Source organism: Lichenostomus cassidix, unplaced genomic scaffold (genome assembly GCF_008360975.1).
Source record: "Lichenostomus cassidix isolate B80296 unplaced genomic scaffold, HeHo_3.0 HiC_scaffold_43, whole genome shotgun sequence".
Taxonomy (NCBI): domain Eukaryota; kingdom Metazoa; phylum Chordata; class Aves; order Passeriformes; family Meliphagidae; genus Lichenostomus; species Lichenostomus cassidix.
Window position 1 is genome coordinate 1,237,508 of NW_028147635.1, and position 25,673 is coordinate 1,263,180.

The window sequence follows — 25,673 nt, forward strand, 5'->3', positions numbered from 1 at the left end:
TGTTTTTGTTGTTGGTTTTGTTGTTGGTTTTATTTCTGAGTCAGGATAAGGAGAAAGATGTCTGGCAAACAGGAGAAGAGAGATTCTCAGTTGGTGGATGATAAAAATGTATTATTTACATTTTTGGCTAAATATGGTGCTCGACCCTCTCCTATTGGGGAAGATTGGGCTCGAGAGAATTGGAAAAATGTGCAGAGTATAGTAGATCGGATTTCTCTGCTACAGAACGAGGCTAAGGTTAAGTTTTTACTACCAGGAAAAAGCAAGACAATAGTCTGTTCTGTTTTGGGTGCCAGCTTGATCGCAGCCATTGAAGACCATCATAGGCAGCGTAGTAATGAAGGAAAAATCATAGAATCCTTAGAAAACCTGGTGCGCTGTCACCAAACAACAATTTCCAAACTGGAAAAGGAATTAGAGCGCAAGGAAGAAGAAAACCATTCCTTAAGGGCTGCTCTTGAAGTAAATCACACTAATTCACAGACCACTAGTTCACAGAATATAGCATCATCAGGATCAATTAACCTGATGTATCCACAGAAGGAATTGGAACAGATGACAAAATTTGATGAAAATCCCCCTTATTTAAGACCCTTATTCAAAACTGAATTTTCTTACCCTAATGATGAAGATACTGACCCCCACATAATCACCAAGGAAACGCCCTATTCTGCCACTAAACTAGCCAAGTTCAAAAGGGAATATGGGCATCTTATCAAAGAATCTGAAACAGAATATGTGTCTTTAACTGGGGGTGATCAAATACAATTGAGTGAAAAGGAGGCTGAGGGTTACTGGGGCCACGGAGTTTTCTTAACAACAGGTGATCACCGAGCCCCATGGTCTCCAACTCAGTGTGCTGCTTACTGGGCTGGAGGGTTAAACCCTCTGGACAGGGGAGACCCCTTGGCAATAATAGGCACAGCTGACCAATTACTAGAAAGTGTACACAAAGCTGCTTGCCTACAAATGATACATGAGAGAAAACTAATTCTTGGATGTGAATTACCAATGATGTTATCTGTTAACCCTGAAATTATGACTGCCTTAATAAGGGGACTGCCTGAATCACTCAAAACCACAGAGACAAGTCTCCAGAAGACCACAGCATCAACGAGTCCTGTGGAGCGGTCGCAGATTTTTATGTGCAGAGGTGATAATAGCAGAAATACAGGCAGTACCAATACAGACTCTGACACAAATTCCTCTGACTTTTCAACACCAGTCCTGCCAGGTAACAGACCTCACCCTAGACCTAAAGTCTGGACATGGGGGGAGGTAACACAAGAATTAGTTGATTACAGTAGAAAATACTGTCTGATAAAGCCTCTAGAAGAGACATCAAGAGGTATCCAGCAAGTAGGAGTTAAAAATGCACTGCCCTGCCCCAGCAAAACTATGGATGTTGCCAAGGAACTGTCACAGCCTAAACCCCTTTCTGTCCAACTTGATTGGTGGCGTTTAGGACTTAAAAAAGGAATTCCTAGAGATTTGATGGATGGTTTACCTTTAGAAAAATTGTGCAAACGGGTAACTCAGTGGCGTGTGACAAAACCACCTTCCTCTGTGAAAGAAAGTGCACCCGTCGCAGCTTCTGCCCCCCCTTTCGTGGATGGTGCAGACAAGACATCAAAGCAAACCTTTTTCTCCAGAACAGGGAAACTAGGATCTCCATTTCCTAGTGGTGGGCAGGGAAATGGAGAATGGATCTATGTTAAACAGCTCACCAAAACAGAAAAAGGAGATGTGTTAATAACAGCTATCGTGGGATTTTATTCTCGCAGCTTTAAGGATGCTGAGAAAAGGTATACTGCTTGGGAGAAAGGCTTGTTTATGGTAAGTCTGGCTTTCATTGAAGTCGATGCACAGATTGACCATTTCTGTGATGTGTTTTCTGTAACAGAAGAAGCCTCAAAGAACCTTTCTATCCAAGAAACGGAGAGCCTGGATATCAACCAAGATAAACCTGCCTCAGTCATCCGGGTGGCCCCTCCTTTTTCCCAACACCAAACAATAAATGCCTGGTTTATTGTTCCATCATTTTAATTCCTTTTTGCCTGAAAAGGGCAAGGTCTCTATTTTTGTTTTTGCAGGAGAACCCCGTGGGACTTTAAGAATTTCTATAGAAGAAATATGAATAAAAATTGAAGACTTAAATCTGAAAATGGCCTACAAAATTTTCATTATATTGCTCATGCTTTTCTGCATTACACCTTCTTCCTATAACCAAAATAATAATGAATTGCCTTGGTCTCAAGCCTTCATAGAATATTCTAGCTCTTCCAGAAATTATCCCAAAAATAACCATCCAAATTTGGCTTTAGTTGTAATGCATGATGACAAAATTTACCATTCGTCTGATTGGGTCTGGGATAAAAATGAGTGGGTTAGAACCCTACCCGGTATCATTGATGAAAAAATTCAAGTGGAATGCAGAAAAGTGGAACCTGGTTTTCAATACCACTTGTAATTGGAAACACCAGCCAACAACAAATATTATTTAAACCAGAATGGTCTCTCAAAAAGGTTGCTCCCTTTTCTCCTGGAGATGTATGTCGAAGAGACCTGACTGGTGTTTTTAGGAACTAGATTGGGGATTCTAAATAGCATTGATTCGGAGGTGTTATTGAACAAATTGGCTACTGCAACTTTTGATCTGACAAAAATGCAACAGCCTTTAAGGAGGCATTTTTCCTACAGAAATCCAAAAAAATAAATTGGGATAGTGCTAACAATTTTGAAAAGAACCTCCAATCTTGGTGGATCTTTGATTTATCCTGTTTTCACATTAGGCTTGAACCACAATGGAACTACACTCTATCCGTTCGAGCATACAGCATGGGCCCAAAAGGTGAATGATAAATGGCAAATGATAGACCTGGAATCCTGCATTGTGCGGGAACAACTCTAAAAATAACACCATCAGAACACGAGATTTTTGTTTAGACACTGACCAAAATGTTTGCCATTTTGAAATTCGTCCTGAAATTAACCCTGAAACTGTAATCATTTACATTGGCAAGGGTTGTGCATGCTTAAGAACTGTTTGTAGTAATATCACAGTAGGAAATGTGATAGCTTATACCAGTAATCATACAAATATTTGTATTTGTAATTTTACTGAAATCATGGGATGTGACTTCTCTTACTCAGCTCCAGTCGCTTCCCACCAAATTCTGAAATCTGATATCACATTGATTCATATTGAGCAAGCTGCATGGCAAAAAGTAAATGTAAAAATCTTTCCTATCTTGTTTCCCTTCCTTCCCTTCTCTCCCCTTCCCCCATCCTTAGTGTTACCACCATGTGGTCCCGAAGACAACTCATCCAGAAGACACCTCATCACAAAGAAAGACAACTCACCCAGAAGACGACTCATCATGAAGAAGACAACTGGTCCTGAAGATAAATGTTGAGCCACCGGGTGGTGTAAGGGTCGATCCAAGAATCGAGTTCTGTCTCAACATTTCTCATCAGAAATTACAGGTGCAGGACTTATGCAGAGAATGCTGTGTACTTACCTAAAGCTGGTGCGGAGCAAATGCTTCGTGCCTGCCTAAGGTAGTACGGAACGAATGCTTTGTGCCTACCCAAAGCTGATACGGAGCGAATGCTTTGTACCTGCCTAAGGTGGTACAGAAGGAAGACTTTGCACCTGCCTGAGTTGATACAGAACAAAGGCCTTGTGCCTGCCAATGCGGGTATGTGACGAAGGCTTTGCACCCGTTGCCCTGACACCCATTGTGAAAAACCTGCCGACCATGCCTCGGACTCTCCTCCCCTGACCCTGCCAAGTGGAAGTTTGGCATATCTCCACAAGAATTAAGGGGGGGCAAAGGCGGCTGGCAAGGAGGGACCAGGTGTATGAACTAGCATAAAAGACAGCTTTGGAGTGGCTGAACTCCGAAGATCTTCCCCACCGAAAGATCACATCGATCTTTGCAGAGGCCAAGGAACGCCGACTGGACGGGACTCCAGGGACGCCGGACGTCTGTGGACCTGTGGTGGTAGCTATAGCCCCTTTCCTTCCCTTTCCTCCCCATCTTTTCCCAATTTTATCTCTTTCTCTCTCTATCGCAGGCCGCTTTACAGGCCAAATTAATAAAGTTCCCCCTTGGATTGAAATTTAACTCCCTTGACTTGTTGCATTTTGTGTTTTCTTTTCCTTTTTGCACTCTGAGATCGTAGCTGGTATGAACCATCACGCGTCTGCTTACGAGTGGACCGTGACACTCACCTGTGGCTGGACACAGCTGCAGGAATTCCCAGTGTCCAGAGTGGCTCTGCAGTCCTTGGCTGTGACAGCTTCCCCAGCTGATGTGTGGGTCTGGGTGATGGTAAAGTCTGAGGCTAACTGGTGATGGATCCTTCTAAATCATTATAGGCAATCTTTGGTAGAGATGACTGAGTGCATTGTTGATCTTATCCTTTTGTAATCCTTTGCTAATGATTCTTTGCAAATGATTCTGTAGGGCTGAGCATATCCTTTTGTTCTTCTTTGCAGTTGTGTGTTATAATAAATTACACTGTTCCCTCAGTTGGTGTCTCTGTCTTTGGTGCTGACACTGCCCACCAGCAAAACAGACACTGAGGGCCCCATAGAACCAAAGGGGCATTGTGACACTGCAGGGCCTCATGTAACCCAGGGGACCATGGTGACACCGTGGGGCTTAAAGGAACCAAGGTGCCATTGTGACACTGTGGGGCTCCATGAAGATAAGGGGACCATTGTGACATTGCAAGGCCTCATGGAACCAAGGGGCCATTGTGACATCATGGGGCCCTAACCAACCAAGGGACACTGTGACACTCTGGGGACCCATGGAATAAGGGAGATCATTGTGACTCTCTGGGGCTCCATGGAACCATTCTGACACTGCAGGGACTTGTATAACCAAGGGTCCATTGTTTTCTTCTTCCTGGCACTGCCCAGTCCAGCCTCTCCCTACCTCTGCCCCAGCCCAGCAGAGCAGCCCAGTCCTATCTGGCCCTGCAGCAAGAATGGGAAGCAATGGAGGTCAGGGACAGTGACTCTGTGTCTGGAATGCTCAGGAGATCCTCAGCTCTGGCATCTCCTGCAGCCCCAGGACAGCCCCACTGCCCGGGACAGCAGCAGAGAGTTTGCCCCGGGGCTCCTCAGGCAGCTCCTGCTGCCCCAGCTCTTGCCAGGACTCCTGTGCACACACACAAGGGCTCCTGCTCTTCTCCTGGCACATCCCAGCTGCCCACAGAGCCTTTCCCAGGGGATCACGGCTGTGCTGGCCTGAGCAGCCATTGCTGCAGCCCCTGCCCTGCTCCCCACAGCCCCACAGAGCTGGGGGTGCTGCTCTGCAGAGCACGGGGGCTGTGCTGCCCGGGGCCATGGGCTGCCTCTGCTGGGCTCTGCTGCTCCAGCTGGGACACACAGGCAGCTGATGGTGCTCCCTGCACTCAGCCCTCCCACACGAGCTCTGCTGGAGCCATGGAGGCTGCTCAGAGCTGCCTGCCTTGTTCCAGGCCTGCCAGATGGCCTTGGGGCTGCCCTGGATCCTCCTCTGGAAGTTCCCTGAGGCTCAGAGGAGGCACTGCCCACACTCCTTTCCCTGTCCCTGCTGTGTCCCCAGGGGCTGCAGAGCTCTCATGGGTCACAGCAGACATTCAGTCCTTTATCTCTGGGTGACTCTGATGCCTGGAACAGGCTACCTGAAACAGAAGCCAAAACAATTAGGTGTATAAAACGTGGACAAATTTATTCACATCCTTCAAGGTATATTCGGGCAAGCTAAGTCTCCCTCGGGGACTACACCCAAAATGGACACCAGGTCACGAATTCTTTACCTTTTATAAGTTTTTTCTTATTAGCATATTGGTCCCTAATTCTCTAATCACACCTTCAGGTGATGACACTGACCACCCCAGGCCCTGCTCCCCACTTTCCACTGTTGTTTAGATATTTTCTGGCCCCAGGGTAACAAATATGTCCTTGAATCTCTATCCAGAGAGCTTTGTTTTGGATAAATGTGTTGGGAGCAGAGGTTTTCAGCATTCTGTAAGAGCACAGAACTACACCAAGTTACAGACACATGAAGAGAAAAAACCCCAAAATTATTAAGGCATCATTGTGACCCCAGGGATATCCCAGACCATGTCACTTCATGCTCAGGATATGCAGTGGGGGGAAGAAGGAGGAAGGGGGGACGTTTGGAGGGATGCCTTTTGTCTTCCCAAGTCGCTGTTCTGTGGGATGGAGCCCTGCTCTCCTGGAGGTGCTGAACAGCTGCCCAGCCCTGGGAAGGGCTGAAGGAATTCCTTCTTTTGCTTTGCTCATGTGGTGCCTTTTGCTTTCCCTGTTCAAGTGCCTTGATCTCAACCCACTCCGGTTTTTACCCTCCTAACTCCCTCCCTGATCCCACTGGTGGGGAGTGACCGAGGGGCTGTGAGGTGCTGCCTGGGTTGAACCAAGACACCAACTGTCTGTGCTTTGCTTTGCAATGTTTCAGAGCAAGTGTGTGTTTTATTCACCTCAAGGAGCGTAACAAAAATTTCCCAACGGCTTCTAAGAGATAGAAATGCCAAACATATTTAAAGGGTTTATAGATAACTTTAAAAAACATGCATGACAATGAGCCTGGAAATCACAGTTGTTTATTTACTCAATGCTTAATGGGTACTCAATTTACTTAAGCATTCACTCAATGCTAAGAGAGCTCTTGTGATTTACTGTGAAGAAATATTCAGGGATCCCTTAGAGAGCTCTGTTCTTCCTAATTTGCTTCTCTGGGATCTTCTTCTACTTTTACATATTTATAATTTGAAAATTATAAAATATATGTTGTCTTTTGGAGAGATAAATCCAATTCATTTTCCATTCTGACCTTCAAGAAAGTTCAGTGTCAGAGTTTGTGAATGACAGGAAATTCACTGTCATTCAAATATCCTGAAGAATTAATTGTTAAATTGATACTGGAGGGTGTGACATGCAGCTTCATTCAGAGTCATCATTGGTAGATGGCACACATTAAATCCTCATAGCGAAAGATTTTAAGATCCCACTATTACATTTTAGAGGAATCTCCTTTTCCACAGTCATGACAAAATTCTAACAGATATAAATACATCAAATGTTATAATTTGGATCTCTATGCAGAATAGATTTGATCTCTCCATGCTGATGTGAAATGTTTCACAGTAGTTTACAGAACCAGAGAATCGTGGAACCCCAGAACAGTTTGGCTTGGGAGGGACCTTGAAGCTCATCCAGTGCCACCCCTTGCCATGGGCAGGGACACCTTCCACTATCCCAGGCTGCTCCAAGCCCCAGTGTCCAACCTGGCCTTGGACACTTGCAGGGATCCAGGGGCAGCCACAGCTTCTCTGGGCACCCTGTGCCAGGGCCTCCCCACCCTCCCAGGGAACAAGTCCTTCCCAAGAGCCCATCCAAGCCCTCCAAAATGGGAGTATTCACCATCACTTCCTCTTGCAATTTCCCAGTTTCAAATGGAGCTGTGTGAACATTTCAGTCGTTTTTGAAATTGTATTCCAACATCTCATCTCTGCAGTTCTTTCCTTTGCCTCCTGAACCGTGAGAGTTCTCCTCTGTTTTACTCTGCATTATAAAGAGACAAATGATGGAATTCTCAACTATGGTGGAAGGAAAACCTTTTTCCCAATGAGCCCAGTATTTGCACACCACAGTTCTTGACCCTAAACTTGGGCTTGCACATGTTCCATGAGCAAGAGCCTCTGCATTTTTCAGTGGGGCCTCTATCCTGATTTGAGAAGGGAATTCTCTGCTGAGTGTGCAATTATCAGCATTAATAGACACCAGAAAATTATTTTTTCGGACATAAAATGGTTTTTTTGGAATGGTTTCCACAATCGTTTCTACCTTCTAATTATTTAGAAACAAATTTCAGCCTGCAGCGATGCCTTCTACAACTTTACAGCTGTGCATGATGTGCAAACACAGTTTTTGAAAGCTGTGACACATGCACTGATTGCTTTTGCAGTCCCTGATGTGTCCCTGCGAGAGGCTGTGTGACAGCTCTGTCACCGCCCTCTTTGCACACTGCTGTCCCAGCCGGTTCCAGCCGGTTTGCAGCTGGTTCTGAGCCCCCCTAGCCCGCCGCTGTCCTGGGGCTGCTGGGGAGTGGCCCGTGGGGACAGCAGCGCCTTGCAGGCTCCTTTGTGACGTGTGGCTGCATGTGCCCAGAGCCCATTGTGACACCTGGGGACACGGCGTGAGCGGGAGGCTATAAAAGGGCACCAAATGGCTGGGGGTGCTCACTGCCAGGGGAGCAGCTCCGTCTGGAGACAGCATCTCCCCGGGCTAGGGTAGCATCGGAGCGACTCCAAGATGTCCACGGACAAGGAGATGAGCAGCGACGTGCAGCCCAAGAAGAAGTGGCTGATGTTTGTCAGAAGGCAGCAGGTGAGGGATGGGCTAGCAGGCAGCTGCCTCGGGGCTCGGGGCGGGCTTGCGGGCACGGAGGGAGCTGCTGTGCCAGGGGGGCCGTTTGCACCGCAGAGGGCCAGCTGGTCCTCATCCTTCTCCTGCTCCGTGCAGCTGTCCAACTGCGAGTCACGGGCAGCCCCGCAGGAAGCTGAGGAGCACCGTGACTCCTGTGCTGCCTCTGTGGCGCAGGCGGCAGCAGCAGAGAGCCGGGCAGCCCCGCACAGCCCCAGGGGCCGCGGCCAGGCTCTGCTGCGCTCGCTGCGGCGCGGCTCCCGTGCCATCCTGAGCGGGATGGCGGCTGTGATCCGGCGACGCGGCCAGCAGCCGGGGACACGGCGGCCCCCGCATCAGGGCACGGGGACAGGGACGGCAGCAGCAGCCCCCGCACTGGGGCCGGAGAGCCGGGCAGCTGCCCCGCACAGCCCCTGCTGCCCCCCAGCCGGGAGCCCGGCCAGCTGGAAGCTCTGGGTGGGCAGGGGGCAGGGGCAGCAGCAGGGGCTGTGCTGACAGAACCAGAGACTGAGGAAAACGCCTGTGTCATCCTGGAGGAAGACTGTCAAGGGGAACATGAATGACACCCAAGCTGAAGAAGTGGAGAAGAGAGGCCTCCTGTGAGGCCCTGCCAGGCCTGGGCAGAGCACAGGAAACTTCATCCATGGCCAGCCACAGGCCAAAGCCCAGCTCTGCCCATCAGAGCCCCTCACAGTGGGGAAGAGGCCTCAACTCCATACCCAGTTATGCACCAGTGCCCCCAAGCCCCTTGCCCAGCCAGCTGGAAGATCTCCCTGGGCAGGGGGCAGGGGCAGGGGCAGAGCCATGCCTGTCAGAGGCACCAACCACAGAGGTATCCAGCTCTGAGGAGCTCAGGTCTGTGTGCAGTTTGCCAGGGCTGTCCACAGAGCGGGCAGAGATCACACACCTGAGCTGGAGCACTGAGGAGGAGAGAGCCTCAGGGTCCCTCCCAGGTGAGGCATGGCCTGAAGATGAAGAGCTGAGCAGCAGGCCTGGGGAAGAGAATGGCTCAGGCTCCTTGCCATGTTGGTCGTGGGCTGAAGACACAGCTGAGCTGGAGCAGTGAGGCAGAGAGTGGCTCAGGGTCTCTCCCATTAGAGGCCTGGGCTGAAGACAGAGACCTGAGTGGGAACGCTGATGAGGACAGTGGCTCTGTGTCCCTCCCAAGTGACTTGTGGCCGGAATGCAGCCACCCAGCCTGGAGGATAGAGGATGACAGACAGTGCCTCAGGGTCCCTCCTATGGGACATTCCAGATGGCACTTGGGGACAGCAATTCCTAGAGTGACACAGATGGTTGTTTGAGTGTCTGCAAGGCCTGCGCTCAGCTGTGGCTGTGACTGTCCCCGAGTGGCAGCTGTCCCACTTCAGGAGGGTGCTCAGGGCATTTGGGAGCCTCAGACACCTCATTCCAGTGCTCCAGTCAGAGGAGCCATCCCACCATGGCTCCGTGGGAATGCCAATGGTGTAACACCCACGGAGGCATGAGCACTGGAATGAGCTCTGGAACGCTCTGTCCTTGCTCTCCTTTGCTCCAAGTGTGTTTGTGCACAGCCCCTGAGCCAGGCCCTGCAGGAAGTGGATGTGTTGGCTGGAGGATCTGCAGTGCCTTTGCATTGTCCCAGGCATCCCTCACAGCTCTTGGGATGCGACTGGCAGGCTTGGGATGGAGAGGTTCCCTTCCCCAAAAAATCTGGTTCAAAGGCACCTTCTCCACTCTGGCAAGGCCCCAAATAAAGAACCTGCTTCTCCTTCTTTGTGACATGGAGGTGACCAGGAAACAAGACGTGCCAAAGCAAGTGCCAAAGCAAGTCAGGGTTCTGGTCTGAGTAACCAAACGCTGACATTGGCAGTGACATTTCCAAAGACCTGGACAAGACCACTGAAGGCACCCTCAGTCATTCTGCAGATGCCACCAAGTTGGGTGGCAATGTCCATCTGCTGCAGGGCCAGGAGGCTCAAGACTGAGGTGCCATTGTACTTGCTGCCTCAAGAATTTGAGGAGCAAAAGTAAGAGAATTTATTAGACTTAAATTCTGTAGGTTAAAATAGGGCTAGATATTAGTAGAGCTCTCTTCTAGAATTAAGGATAATTGGATAAAGGCCCTCTCATGCCCTCTTTTCCTGTTTAATTAAGAACCAAAAAAAATTAATTATTAATAAAAATTAATAACTAACTAATGAAGTTCATTAAAATTAAGCCCTAATAGCTAAATTACTAAATTAATTAATTAAACAAGGTAAGAAGTTCCAAAGGTTTAAACTAGACATTAGTTGGGAAAGAAAACTGCTAGGGAGGTCTTTTTTTAATGATAGATAATATTATTTAATATTTGGCCTGGGATATGTTCCTCAGGCAGTTGAGCTGTAGCTCTTGCTCAGTTAGAACAGGTCCCACAAGATGCTTTTATTGAAATAAATGATGGATTTGACAAATCAGAAGAGCTTGTTGTTTTCATTGCGCTGTAGTCATTGATTTGGGGGAAACTGCTGAAGGCCAAAGCCTTTTGGTCTCTGGGGCGTTGCAGTGTGTGCTGTGTGGGGCAGAGGAGAAAGGCGCTGCCTGGGGCGGGAGGGATGCAGGGACACCAAGTGCTTGTGACTTGTGCCACAAGGCCTTGTCTGATGCAAAAGCTCCTTTTCTTGCGTCCACTTCTCCTCCTAGAGAGCTGCCCTGGTGCAGAGATCATTCTGTAGGATCTCTGCAGGGAGGAGAGCTCTCAGCCATGCCAAGGAGATTTTCCAGAACTCTCTGTTCTGCAGGCCAGCAGCTGCCAGGCTGTTTTGTGGAACTCATTGTGAGGCACACAGGGATTTTCCTGCCAGGACATTGGATCCCACTGGCTGTGTCAGGTGCCTGCAGAGGTGCTGCAGCACTCAAATGCATTTGCAAATGCAGCTTTTGCAGCCTGGCTGAAAATCTCCTGAGACAAGGAGCCTGAGAGGACACGTGCTTGGCCACATGCATTGTGCAGCTGAAAGCTCCATGTGCCACGCTGGACACTGCCTGGCATTGGGGCTGATAGCAAAGCAGATGCTTGCTTTGTCTTTGCAGTCTCCAGCTGCTGCTCCCTCCCAGGTGAGCAATTCCCAGGAGACAGATGTGTGCAGAGCTACCTGAGCTCCCTGAGCAGGCCTGGCAGGAGCTGCAGCACACGGGGTGGCAACCCAGCCTGGTGAGGCTGTGAATCTCTTGGTGCTCCCACAGAGGGGACTGCTGTGGGCTGAAAGGCTCCGTGTTTGCCAGGGGGTTCCAAAGGAAAAGGGAAGATCCTCCCGAGCTCAGGCCAAGGGCAGCTGCAGCCCACTGAGGTGGGTGCTGAGCACCTCACAGCTGCAGTCCTTCATTCCCGTGCATTTCCCAGCCTGGTCCATATGCCCAGTTTCCTGTGTCCAACAGGAGCTCCTGTATTTATAATCTGAATGTCCTCCATGTCACCAGAGGTTTTGCAGATGAAGCAGAGCACCCTGTTCAGTCTCACCACTGCTCCTCATTTTGAACTCCCTGCCTTGCCTGGAGCTCTGGGCTGAGGCATCCTTCCAATCATCTGTGACAAACTGGAGTGAAGCCAAGCACCAGCCAGGCTGCCTTTACTACTCTGGGCTTCAATTCCTCTGCTGATTTGGTGTCCTGGCAGTGTCCTGACTCTGTTGGGCCTGGCTGGCAGCAACCTCTCTGCTTGGTTTCTCTGGAGCACTTGGTGTGGAAGGTATAAGTCATGTAAGGCAGGTGGCCAGTACAGATTCCTGAACACAGGGTTGGAACAGAGAAGCAAATGAAGTGCCACAGAAGTGGCTCAAGCAGTTTAGATTGATGTCAATTATTCCTTTTTACATCATATCTCTGTAGCTGACAGGGACAAACACAAAACTGGAGCTAAAATATCAAGAGTGAATTTATTTTCATCATTGCACCAAGCAGGGGATCCCTGAAGCAGCACCCAGGCAGAGGCAGATGGGGGAGGACATGAGAACATTCCCAAACATGCTGCTCTCCCCTGTTTATCAGGGTTCTTCACAGCCATATTTTGCCACTGTATGCTTGGATTTTTCCCACAGCAGGGCAGCAGTCTCCTTTCCTCTAGGTCTCTCTGCAGGTGACAAAAACAGTTTGTTGACTCTTTGAAATAAAGTTTAATGATTTTGCATGAAGAAAGAGTCACTGAAAAAATCAGGATATCTGTTAAATACCTCTTTTTTTTTCTTTTGTGGTCGCCCAGTGTATACAAGGGAACTCCACAAAACCAGACCAGTGGCACCATCCACACCTTTAGTTCAATAGACATTTCAGCTGGAGCACTGAAATGAGTTCTGGAATGCCCTCTCCTTCCTCTTCTGACTTGATGAGGAAAAAATTCCTCATCTGACTGGATGAGGAAAAAGTTCCCTCAGGAAGCAGACACGAGCTGCCCCAGTGCTGTGGATGCTGTCAGCACCAGCCTGGGCTGAGGGAAGGTGGATGATGCTTTTGCCATGCATCTCCTCTCCTGCTGGAATTTTCATTTTTCCCAGTCACACACCTTGATGAGGTTTCTCACCAGTTCTGTATATTTGGGAGATCACCATGTTCCCAAAGAGCAGATAGTGGGTGTGTTTGGGAGGGAGCTGGGGGCTACCGGGGGATCCAGTGTTGCCATGGGGATCCAGGCACAGCCCAGACAATCCAGGGGCTTCCCAGTAAATCCCGGCACTGCCTGGACTATTCTGGCACTACCCAGACGATCCAGAGCTGCCCAGACAATCCAGGGGCTTCCCAACAAATCCCGGCAGTGCCCGGACGATCCAGAGCTGCCCAGACGATCCAGCACTGCCCAGACGATCCAGAGCTGCCCAGACGATCCAGAGCTGCCAAGACGATCCAGCCCTGCCTAAATTATCCAGCCCTGCCCAGACGATCCAGCCCTGCCCAGACGATCCAGCCCTGCCCAGACAATCCAGCCCTGCCCAGACGATCCAGCCCTGCCCGGACCATGCCTGCGCTGCCCTCACCACGCCTTCCCGCCCCCGCAGCCCTCAGGGCAGGAGGATGAACGGAGGAGCCTGAGGAGAGGGAGGATGGCATGGCCTGAGGCCTTGCTTTCATTTGTCTTTGTTTCCTAACGTGCACACCTGTTTGCAGTGGGAATAAAGGACTTTTCCTCAGTGCACTCTGTCTGCTGGGATGTGCGGCAGCGACGTGGGGCTGGGCTGGCAGCAGGGGGGCACAGCCCGAGCTCCTGGCATTTCGGGCTCCCTGTGGCAGCAAGACACTGCACTAGAACTTATAAATCCATTGAATGAACACCTCAGTGGCTAAGCACCACCACTTTGGGGTGAAGACAAGGCAGGGAATTGATCCCAGGGTGGCTGTGACCCTCCCCAGTTTGCATTCTAATGCAAGCCAGAGAGCCCAGCCTGTGCAAAGCACTTTGGAACAGAAACAAGCACCTTCTGCCAGCGTCCTGCAGGAAGGCAGCAATGGCAACAGGAATCTGCCTGAAGCTAAAACTCCCTGAAATGCATGTGTTGTGGACTTTGAGTCCCCATGGGCAGCTGGTGATTTCCACCTAGGCTAACTCAGGCGTAGGCAGAGAGGCGAAGGCACTGGAACTGGAGAACTGTCCTTTCTTAACACAATGCCTTCCTTTCACAGGCCTTGCCTTGGGAAGCCTGTGCTCAGGGTTGCCTTGGAACAGGACTTTTCCTCTTTGGAACCCCTGGAAATCACCAGCAACGCCATGGGCTGCATGGCCAATAAAGAGGAGAAGGATCTCTCCTCAAGTGTGCCCTAAAAGGGTCTGCAGGAGAATTCTTAGGAAAAGCTGCTGAATACTCCTGGAGCTTTCTAAATATTTCCAAATCAAACTCACCCTGCAGTCAATGATAGCAGAGATGTGCCCTGTGAGTATTAAACCCTGAAGAAAAGTGTTACTCTGTAACCTGTTTAATGTTCAGAGAAGCAAATCCTGTTCTCTCTTAACTGTGTGCTTCCTTCTAAAATACAAACTTGCTATGCTCATTTTGCTTTCAAGTACTGGTGTTACTGCGTCTATTAAGATAAAGTAGGTGCACTAAGAATAAAATATCAGAATAAAGGAGCTGAAGCCTTAGGCCTCGAGAGCTGACCAAGAGGGAACTTTCTGAGCAAACTAATGCTGCTAACATGGACCAAGCTAAATCCAGCAGATAGAATCCTGGAATTCTAGAATATTTTCTGTTGGAAAAGACCTCTGAGCTCATCAAGCCCAGCCATTCACCCAACACTGTCAGCCCAGCACTAAACCACATCCCTGAAGTGCCAAGGCCTGAACAAGAGGCCTGACTGAGGCCTGAACAACAGGCCTGAGCCAAAGGTGACCTCTCCATGAACCTTCCAACCTAAGGTTATCTTTGTATCCACTCATTACTGAAATATGCATGATCATTAGCATTGTGATAGATGTATCCACTCATTAGTAAATCACGTATTGACTTTTCTGTATTTAGAAGCTAAACAAGGCCATGAAATCCAACTTCTGGCCTGGTTTGGGGGTGTATGGTCAAAGTCAACTCCCTTGGTTCCTCCTGGAGCCCTGGCCAGGCTTTGGGAGAATCCAAGACGAGAATGAATCCAGATGTTCCTGCACTGGAAGTGCTGTCAGTTTGTTTGTTCAGCACTCTCCAAGCTGGGCTCTCTCCCAGCGAGGTTGGCAGCCTCACCTGTGGGTGGACACAGCTGCAGGAATTCCCAGTGTCCAGAGTGGCTCTGCAGTCCTTGGCTGTGACAGCTTCCCCAGCTGATGGGTGGGTCTGGGTGATGGTAAAGTCTGAGGGTAACTGGTGATGGATCTTTCTAAATCATTATAGGCAATCTTTGGTAGTGATGATTGGGTTCATTGCTGAGCTTCTCCTTTTGTAATTCTGTGCAAATGATTCTGTATATTGCTGAACTTACCCTTTTGTAATTCTTGGCAGTTTTGAATTTATATAAATTACACAATTCCTTCAGTTGCTGTCTGTGTCTTTGGTGCTTACCCTGACCACTGGCAAAACAGGATCCCTTCCTGCCCAAGTGATCCCTGAGAAGACAAAAACCATCACTCCAAATGTCCCCTCTTCCTCCTTGTTCCCCCACTTTATACACTGAGCGTGATGTCCTGTGGTCTGGGATATCCCTGGTGTCAGTTGGGTCACCTGTCCCCCTGTGTCCCCTCCCAACCTCCCCCACACCCCCAGCCCCTCCCCAGCATGGCTGGACAAGGAGCAGGAAAGGCCTTGGCTCTGTGCAAGCTCAGCGAGAACAAAACCATCTCTGTGTGATCAACCCTGTGCTCAGCACAGCCCCAAAGCACAGCCCCAGGAAAGCCCTGGGAAGGAAATTCCCTCTGCCCCACCCAAAGCAGCACCCCATGGCCGTCCAGCATCACCACGGCTCCACAGGCTCCTTTCTGACCGTGACAATCCCCATCCCAGCAGGGCAAAGGTTGTTGGCCATGGACCCAACCTCAGCAAAGTGTCTCCTGAAGGTTGTCCTGGCATTGGACAGTAGGAAGGGGGCTCTGTGCTGGTTGCCATGGCAACCTCTGTACCAATGATGCCCTATGGTGGTTGCCATGACACCCGAGCCCAGCAGTATCTCAGTGCAAGTGTCCCTGACATCAGTCCCTCCAAGGGGTTTCCATGGCAATGCCATGACAGGTGACGCAGGTGTGGTGTCCCAGTGCTGGTTGCCATGGAAACAGTCCCCAGCACTGACCCTTTCTGTCAGGCTGACCTGGCCTTTGGCCCTGGCACTGGGCTTTGCTGCTGGTTCCGCGGCGCCTGCCCAGCCAGCGCGGCACAGGGCAGGTGGCCATGGCACAAACCCCAGCCATGGATCCCCTGTGCCTCTGGGCAGTGACACCAGCCCTGAGCAATGGGCTGCTGCCGTGGGCTCAGTGAAGTGGCCATGGCAACAGCCCTTTCAGTGGCCCAGTGCAGGTTGGCATGAGAATCCAGCATCACAGCTGGCCCAGGGCAGGGCTGCAGTGCCCTTCCCAGCAGTCTGTCTGCACACAAGCACTTCCAGGGCTCTCTGCATGTCCCTTCCCCTCACTCTTGGCTCACTCACACACCTCTCAACAAGCCCCTGGGTGCTTTGAGCTGCAATGAGTTCAAAGCTTGTCTGCCCTTCAGCACTTGGTCTAATTCTGCCTTTAGGCAACTCTGGATTTGTGTTTATTGTAGAACTTCTTATTTGTTTAAAACATTCCTTGCAGGGTTCTGCCTTGGGGAAGGGGAACCTCCTTGGTGGCAGCTTGGGTTTGACACACACTTGAGGAGGGTGTCTGTTTTCAGTGGGGAAACTTAGGAGCTTGAGATTGCTTCAAGAAATAAAAGAAGAAAACCTCTCTTTGCTTGAGTGCAGCCAGTTGTGCAAGCAAAGCAGGTCCCAGGTGAGTGAGGAGAGACATGACAGGGTTGGGAATGTGGAGCAAGGTTGTCCACACTGTGTCAGACCTCAAAGCACAGCTTCTCTGACCAGGCCAGACCTCCTTAGGAGACACCCTGGATCAATATCAATCTCACAATGCTGCAATTACCTCTTCTCTAAAGAGAATAGCAATAAAATACTCAGTTTAAAATAGGAATCCATATTTCTTAGAATCTTATTTCTTTGAAATATTGCTCCATAAGTATAGAAAATAAACATCCTAATGAACTGCATTAGTCCAGAGGGAAATCAAGGCAGAGCCATGTTTTGTTAGGAATTGCTTGATCCTAATGAGCCCTGTGGTGCATTTGGTGCTGAGACCTTGAACCTCAGGGCCTGAGAGCTGATTGCACAAACCTTTCCATGAGCCAGTCAGAGGGAAAACCCAAAGTGTCTCAAAGCTTTAATGGGTTCCACTGAGGTCCATCCTCAACACAAGTTCCTTATGGACTCCTTGAAGGAGAATTGGAGGCCATGGATGTACAGACCTCCCAGAGACTCCAAATCAAAACAAGTACTTTAATAAACCTAGAACACCTTGAAGCATTAATGAGCCCCACTGAGTCTTGTTACTGACAAAGAATCTCAAGGGACTCATTACAGCAGATAATTGAAGGCCATAATTGCACAAACCTCTCAGAGACTCCAAGGGAAAGAAAAACCCAAAGTCCTTTGAAAAATCTGCAGTCTCTGGGAGCATTAAGAAGCCCCCCAGGGCCATTCCTGCCAAAGGCTCCCCAGGACTCCTTCCATCAGATCCTCGAGGCTACTGGGATGTGGGGTGGGGATGCTGAGGGCAGGACAAGGGGGTGACAGTGCCCAGCCTTGCTGGGGCTGTGCCAGGAGGGCCCAGTGCCTCAGGACAAGCTGTTTCCTCTCAGCCCTTGGTAGCAGAGACACTGCTGTTCCCAAGGGCACAAAGACTTGGCTTCACTTTGTCCCCACGTGTCATCCCTGTCTCCACTTTGATCCTCCAACTGGGACATGGGGACACTTTCTCAGTTGTGTCCCTCAGTGGGACCCATTTATGGTATTAGGAACTTTGGAGTTCAATTCTGCCTTTGAATACTTGAGAGGTTTCTGCAACTCCCTCTCAGGGACTGATGTTCAGGGCCTGAGCACCAAAGCCCCGCGAGGGTCATTCCAGTCCCTGTGCTGTTGCTGTGCTGCTGAGCTGGGCTGGGCTCCTGGCACAGAGGAGCTCCTGGCAAGCGGCAGCGCTGCAGAGAGACAGCTCTGCCCAGGAGCAGCTCCTGTGCACAGCCCAGCAGGGCTGGGGCACTGCCAGGCCATCTCAGGGACACCAGCAGGGCACACCCAGAGCTCACAGGTGCTCAGCATTGGCAGGGGCTGTGCTATGGCCCAGAGGGGGCTGTGTCATAGCCATGGGCACCTCTGGGGCTGTGTCAGAGAGCCACAGAGCAGCTGTGATGTCAGAAAGGGGCTGTGTGACATTACAGAGTGGGTTGTGTGAGGTCATGGAGGGGACTGTGTGACATCACAGAGCGCACTGTGACATCACAGTGTGGCTGCATCACATCCCAGGTAGGCTGTGAGGTCACAGAGGGCTGTGACATCACTGAGTGGGTTGAGACATCACAGAGCTGACTGTGACATCACAGGGCAGGATGTAATGTCACGTGGTGGTGATGTGACACCATAAAGCAGGCTCAGACACCAAGTGGGCTGTGTCATCACAAGGAGGGCTGTGTGGTTGTAGAGCAGACTCTGCCATCATAGAGGATGGTTCTGTCTGACATCAGAGAGCAGGATGTGACATCACAATTTGGCTTTGTGACATCATGGAACAGGCTGTGTGATGTCACAGAGCAGGCTGTGATGTCACAGATTGGGCTGTGACATCACAGATTGGGCTGTGACATCACAGATTGGGCTGTGACATCACAGGGTCATTGGGTGACATCACAGAGGGTGTGACATCACAGAATGGTGGTGTGTCACCCGAGGGCAGGTTGTGTGACATCACAGTATCAACTGTGACATCATAGAGTGGGCTGTGACATCACAGAGTGGCTGTGTGAGGTCACTGGGGAGGTCACTCTGCCCCAGCCCCCCTCACAATTCCCCCGGCAAGTCCAACACTGCTCGTGCACAGCAGGGTCCCCTGTCCCCCCAGGTCCCCCCCTTCCCTCCAGTGCCACAGCCTCCCCCAGAGGATGTTCCACAAGATCAACCCCCAGAGCCTGACACGGGGACAGGGGGGACAGGGACCTGGGGGGTGGGACAGGGGAACAGGGACCCCCCAGCAGTGTCCCTGCGTCCCCCAGGGCGAGAGCCTGGCCCAGGGCTCCTTCACCCTCTTACGAACGAGGGCTTGAGACCACTTAAAAAATCCCCAGCAAAGGATCAGCAAACACCAGATTTAATATTAAGTGACAGAACAACAAAGTTCCTTGGCAAGAGTCACTCTGCTCCTGACTGCACAGTTCAGGCACACCAGGTGAAAAAAGCAACAACGAAAGCAAGGAAATCAAGGCAATCAAACCAGAAATGAACCAAGAACTGTCCCTGTGTGTGTGTGTGTGTGTGTGTGTGTGTGTGTGACAAAAGGACAGTGAGGGCAAGGATAAAAGGAATATGGCCTAAAAGCTTAACAGCCCTCAAACTCAACAGAACTTAACTTCTACATTAACCTTAACTTACACTTTAAACCCAACATCTGAGCAAAAGAACTACCCTCAGCAGCATTTCATTTAGCTCATACCTTATGACTGAACCTCACTTTCAGGCCTAACTCACTCAGATATCCAAGGCACTTCAACACCTCCCAGAGCAGCATTTCTCCCCCATTTCCAGAGCACAGGCACACGTGTGTGCACACAGACAGAAAGAGGCAGTGCCAGGGAGCTGTCAGAAATTGCCCTGGAGGGCAGGGAAATGCTCACTGCGGATGCTTTTGCATCTCCCCAGCAGGCGAAGGGTTGAGCCTGGAGGAGTGGGGGGATCGGCCCAGGGTCCCTCGTTGTTCGGGGATGCCCCGAGTGCAGCAAACGGGAGAGTTCCCGGCTCGGAGAGGCCCCACTCAGAGGGAGCTCACTGCTCCAGGAGAGCTCCAAGGGGCTCCTTTTGGAGCCCTGTTGATAGGGCCCCAAGAGATGGGCTTTAGTCACAGCAATGTTTCATCCTGGCTGCACTTTGCATCAACAGCTTTCTCTGACACTGTGAGAACAGGGATGTTGTGCCATTGAGGGAAGAAAAACAGTTCCCAAGGCTGCTCCTAAAGAAAGCAGGAGCTGGTTGGACAGCAGCAGTGCCTGGGAGCAGACAGTGTTTGTGATCAGCTGCAGAGGAGCTGAGCCCAGCGGCTGTTGGCCAAGGCTGAGGCCTAACGAGCATTTCTCACATCTCAGGGCAGCCTGAGAAGGGGAGGGAGGAATGCACCACCCCAGGGCCCCATGGAACTAAGGAGACCATTGTGACACTGTGGGGCCTTGTGGGACCGAGGGACCATTGTGACACTGCTGAGCCTCATGGAATCATGGAGACCACTGTGACATTGCAGGGCCTCATGGAACCAAGGGGACCATAGTGACTGTGTGTGGCTCCATGGAACCAAGGGACCATTGTGACACTGCAGGGCTTGTGGAACCAAGGGGCAATTTGACACTGCTGGGCCTCATGGAAGCAAAGGGGCCATTGTGACCCTACAGGACCTCATCAAACCAAGAGGCCACTGGGACACTGCAGTGCTTTATAGAACCAAGAGTCCATTGTGACACTGTGGAACCACAGGAGGTCATTGTGACACTGTGAGACCCTGTGGAGCCAAAGGTGCATTGTGACATTGCAAGGCTTCATGGAACCATGGAGAGACTATTAAGAAATTTCACAGCATCATGGAACCAAGGGGCCATTGTGACAGTGCAGGGCCCCATGGAGCCAATGAGACCATAGTGACACTGTGGGTTCCCATGGAAACAAGACCAACATTGTGAAAAATTGGGGTCTTATGGAATGAAGGAACCTTTTTGGCACTGCAGGGCCTCATCAAACCCAGGTGACGTGACAATGCAGGGCTCCATGGAACCAAAGCTCCATGGTGACACAGAGTGGCCTCATGGAATCAATGCTTAATTGTGACACTGTGGAACCAAAGAACATTGTGACACCGCGAACCCCCATCGAACCAAGGGGCCATTGTGACACTACAGGGCCCATAAAACCAAGGGAACATAGCACAGGTCTGGCTGGTTTGGCCTCCCAGGGGCCACCTGACTGCTCCAGCTGACCTTGACATGTTGAGAGTCACTTCTTATCTGCCACTGAAACACTGGGGCTCTCTGCTTTCCTTCCTGTGAAAAAGAACTGTCCTTCTCCTCCAGGCACCCATGGCCAGAATTGGGATTTCACCACCACATTTCCTTCTACCCAGGGATTGTTCTCATAGGAATATTGCCTTGTACTCAGAGTCCACAAACAACTGTAATTCCTTTCAAAGGTCTCATTGAGAGAGTTGTTTGGGGCCTTACACCTGCACTCACCATTCCACAGCCCACATCCCACTGCTTCCAGGAGAGCCACAAGCATCCTGTGAGGCCACAGAGCCCCATTCCCAGGGCATGGGAGTCAGGGCTTGGCTGTCGTGCTTGGCACAGCCCAGGCAGGGCTTTCACAGCCACATTTCACAGTTCATTTCCCACCTGGACCCGGTGGTGCCTCGCATTCTGCTTCCTCAGCCCCAGGGATGCTCTCCTTGTCTGCTCATTGCCCCCACAGTCTCTTGGCAGGGATGGCCTCAGTGGGGGCTGCTGACATCCTCAGCAACTTGGAGGTTGCTGCTGAATTTTACTTCTCCAGAGGCTTGTTCAGACTTCAGATCTTCAGCAATTCAATGCTCGAGGGCTCATAAACGTTCAAAATAGCTTTGCCAGGCTTGGGGCCAGGAGAGAGGCTGGGCAGAGCTGGCCATTGCTGGGAACAGGCCCTGAGCCCCGCAGCAGGATGGAGCTGGGGCACAGCCAAACTCACCTGCAAACCTGGGCTGAGCAGCCAGGGCTGGCAACAGCTGGGGACAGAGGCTGGGCTGACAAATGTCCTGGGCCCCCTCCCTGCTCTGTCCATCCCACCAAGGGCACAGAACAGCCTCCTCTCTTGGCCACTTGCCTGTTTTCCATCCCTTCCCCAGGCCCTGGCTCTGCCCCACAAGCCCTGGGCTCAGTCCTCCCCCTGCATGCTCACACAGGCTGAGATGGACACTGATGGGTTTCTCTGCCAGCTTCTCTCAGCCCACCCCAGCTCCCTCCAAGCTCTCCCAGCTGCCCTGAGCTCTCTGCAGCACCAAGGGCAAACATGGCAGTGCTGATAACCAGGGAGACCATGGCCAGGTGAGGGAGGCATGTGGAAAAGGCTTTGTGCTGTCCCTGCTCAGAGGGGATCCTCAGCCCAGCCCTGAACATCTGCACATAGGAGAAAACAATGAACACAAAACAGCCAGAAGATATCCAAGCAGTAATGACCATGAGCCAAAGTTCCCTGAGGCTGGAGTGTGAACAGGAGAGCTTGAGGATCTGGGGCACTTCACAGAAGAACTGGCCCAGGGCATTACCCTGGCACAGGGGAAGGGAAAATGTATTGGCTGTGTGCAGCAGAGCAGTGAGAAAGCCACTGGCCCAGGCAGCTGCTGCCATGTGGGCACAAGCTCTGCTGCCCAGGAGGGTCCCACAGTGCAGGGGTTTGCAGATGGACACAGAGCAGTCATAGCACATGATGGTGAGGAGATAATACTCTGCTGAAATGAAAAAAAACAAAAATAAATAGTTGGGCAGCACATCCTGCATAGGAGATGTCCCTGGTGTCCCAGAGGGAATTGTGCATGGCTTTGGGGACAGTGGTGCAGATGGAGCCCAGGTCAGTGAGGGCCAGGTTGAGCAGGAAGAAGAACATGGGGTGTGCAGGTGGTGGCCACAGGCTACGGCGCTGATGATGAGGCTGTTGGCCAGGAGGGCAGCCAGGGAGATGCCCAGCAAGAGGCAGAAGTGCAGGAGCTGCAGCTGCTGCATGTCTGTGAATGCCAGGAGGAGGAAGTGGCTGATGGAGCTGCTGTTGGACATTTGCTGTGTCTGGCCATGGGGACCTGTTGATGGAGAAAAGGACAGTGACAAGTTAGGAGAGGCTGCTTTGAGCCAAAGCTGTGCCATTCCCTGCAGACTGTCCAGCTGGGAGTCATCCACCCTTGTTCCTTCTCGGGGAAAACCTTCATCCAGGTCCCTGCCTGAGCTCCACTTGTGCTGTCTGAGTGTGCCATGAGCAGCCAGGCCTGTGCGTGGGGCTCTCGAGGAGCCATCCCTGCCCTGCTGCCCTGGGATTGTGGCCATGGGGCAGAGGGACAAGGCTGAATATTCAGGATTTGTCAGGGGAATCCCTCCTAATGCAGAAAGGATTGGCAGCATTTTCACTTGCAGTTCCACAGGATAGCAGGAGGGAGTTTGAAGGAATGTTTCCCTACCCACACATCATTCCTGGTTCTCTGAGGTCAGAAATCCCCAGCATTTCTGCTGTACTCAGAGTTTGCCACTGAGAGATGTGAGAAGCAAAGGGATTCCCTGTGGCTCAGGGCAAGGTGAGGGGCTGGATTGGCTTGTTCCCAACTGCCCTGGGTTTGCACCTTTGGCTGCAATCAGAGCACAATCACACTTCCTGGTCACCCTGGGAAGAAATCAGACCCTGCTGAGAGCAGAGGGATCACTGAATGTCTCACCCTCCCCAAAGGTCTCTCAGCAAGGTCTCAGCCCCTCCTTCTGCCAAGGACACTCACAGTTCCCTTGGCAAACCCAACAGCATTTCCTCACTTGTGGCATCTCTGCACTTCCCCTTGGGGCATTCAGGGAACTCTGAGAGGCTCTGGCACAGATTTGCACCCAGGAGGGAAGCTCAGCACTTGGAAGGACACAGCAAGGAGATCCCCAGGTATGCTCATGATGGCATCTCAGGGAGGGAGGCTCAGCTCCTTCCCCTTTCCCATGGACTGCTTTGCCCACAGCCCCACAGGTCACAGGGAAGCTTGGACACCCCATTCCCATGGACACACCTGCCTGGGAGGAATCCCAAGGGCAGTGCTTGCCTCAGCTGCTGCAAAGCCCAGAGCCTCCCTGAGAGCACCAGATAACAGTGACAGTATCAGAGGAATGCAGAAACAAGAGAAGATGTTGTGGTGCTGTGCCTGAGAGGGCAGGGCAGGGACAGCCTGGCACTCAGGACAGTGTTCCCTGTCCCCAGCTGTGCACAGCACCTCCCACACACCAACAGTGCCCTCCTGCCCACAGCACTGCTCTGTTCAGCTCTCTCTCCTTCCCTCATCATCTCCCTGTGCTGCACATGTTCCTCCTGAGAGGAGCCTTGTCCCTGTCAGCGCTCACAGAGCCCATCCCACCCTCTGTGCACTCGCCCGGCCCTACAGAAACCTGCCTGTCTGCAGGGCCCTGCCTGGGGGAGGCTCTGTGTGCAGGTGGGCAAGGGCAGCTGGCAAGAGCCCTGCTGGGCCCTGCAAAGGTGCTGCTGCTGCTGTCCATGGGCTGAGCAGTGGCTGAAGGCCCTTGAGGAGGCTCCCAGCAGACACACTGAGCACCCAAAGGTACAGAGCAGGAGTTATTGTTCTTTGTGTCTGCAACCCTCGGCCCGGGAGCATCGCCCCCCCGGGACATCCCACAGGTGAGCGGGCAGGGGGAGCTCGGCCCAAATATCTTGGGTGATGCCTGGGGTTGTTTTTGGGAGGGGGGGATTTTTGGATCTTGTAGGACTGCAGCACCTAACTCCAAATATTTTTGTTGGCTGCCCGGTAGGGTTTTTTTTGGGGGGGATGGGAAGGGGGCGGATTTTTGAATCTCGCAGGACTCCAAATGTGAGTTGCAAATGCCCCTTGGGGGGATATGGGGGAGTCCCCAGCATGTGGGATTTTTAGGGGATCCCGGTGGTGTCTGCTGGGAGGGATGGGATGGGATGGGATGGGATGGGATGGGATGGGATGGGATGGGATGGGATGGAGGCCTGGGAAGGGTTAGATGTGGATTGGGGTGTGGGATGAAGTCTGGGGGAGGGGGATGGGTGGGATGGGGCCTGGGATGAGGCAGCCGAAGGTTGGGGGTGATGAAGCTGGGGGGACCCCACTCCTTAGGGGCTTGTGGGGTATCCGGCAGCTGTGAGGGAGTTTTGGGGTACCCCTGATCCTTCGGGGGTGGCACTGGCAGCAGGGGAACACGTGGCTCCGGCACCTCTGGACCCCACCTGCGCTCCCCCTAGGCCCCAGGAGCAGAATTTGGGGAGGGGAGAGGTGGGAACTTGGAACCCCCAAAACCAGTCATAGGGGAGGGGGGTTGGGATTGAGGGAATGATGGTGCAAGGGCAGAAGAGCAAGGGAAAAGAGGGGGCTGGGACCCCCAAAGAGAGCGGGAGGGGGATGGGACACCCCAGTTGAGTTGGGAGGGGTCTGTGGATTGGGAGAAGGATGGGAAAGGGGAGGAGAGGGGAGGGAAAGGTGGGGTTGGCACGGAAGCAGGGCAGTTCCATGGGGGTCCAGCCCTGTCCCCCAGCACTGGATCCCTGGAGCAATTCCCTGGGGCTCTGGGGGAGGTGGATCTGCACTGGGGGTCCCCAAGCCCCCTGCCCATCCCTGGGGCTGATTGGGGGGTTCCCCCCACCCAGCAGCCAGTGCTGCAGCAGCCGTGGGGCAGAGGAGGGTGGGGAATGGGGTTCTGGGGTGGGAGCAGAGGAGGAGCAGGAGGAAGAGGAGGGAGAGAGGAGGAGGAGCAGGAAAAGGAGGAGCAGGAGAACCATGAGATTT

At 51.7% G+C, this 25,673-nt stretch overlaps 2 protein-coding genes and 1 long non-coding RNA gene across 3 annotated transcripts in view; all 3 read left to right on the forward strand.

Annotated features, from left to right (window-relative positions):
* Positions 1 to 25,673, forward strand: part of LOC146421086 (uncharacterized) — a 453,431-nt gene that overhangs the window by 288,211 nt on the left and 139,547 nt on the right. The window lies entirely within an intron of this gene.
* Positions 1 to 25,673, forward strand: part of LOC146421097 (uncharacterized) — a 42,209-nt gene that overhangs the window by 14,400 nt on the left and 2,136 nt on the right. The window lies entirely within an intron of this gene.
* Positions 529 to 2,114, forward strand: LOC146421100 (uncharacterized). Its single transcript, XM_085047658.1, has 3 exons — positions 529 to 1,153; positions 1,235 to 1,530; positions 2,094 to 2,114. The coding sequence occupies exons 1-3, from the start codon at positions 529 to 531 to the stop codon at positions 2,112 to 2,114; spliced, it is 942 nt and encodes a 313-aa protein (XP_084903784.1).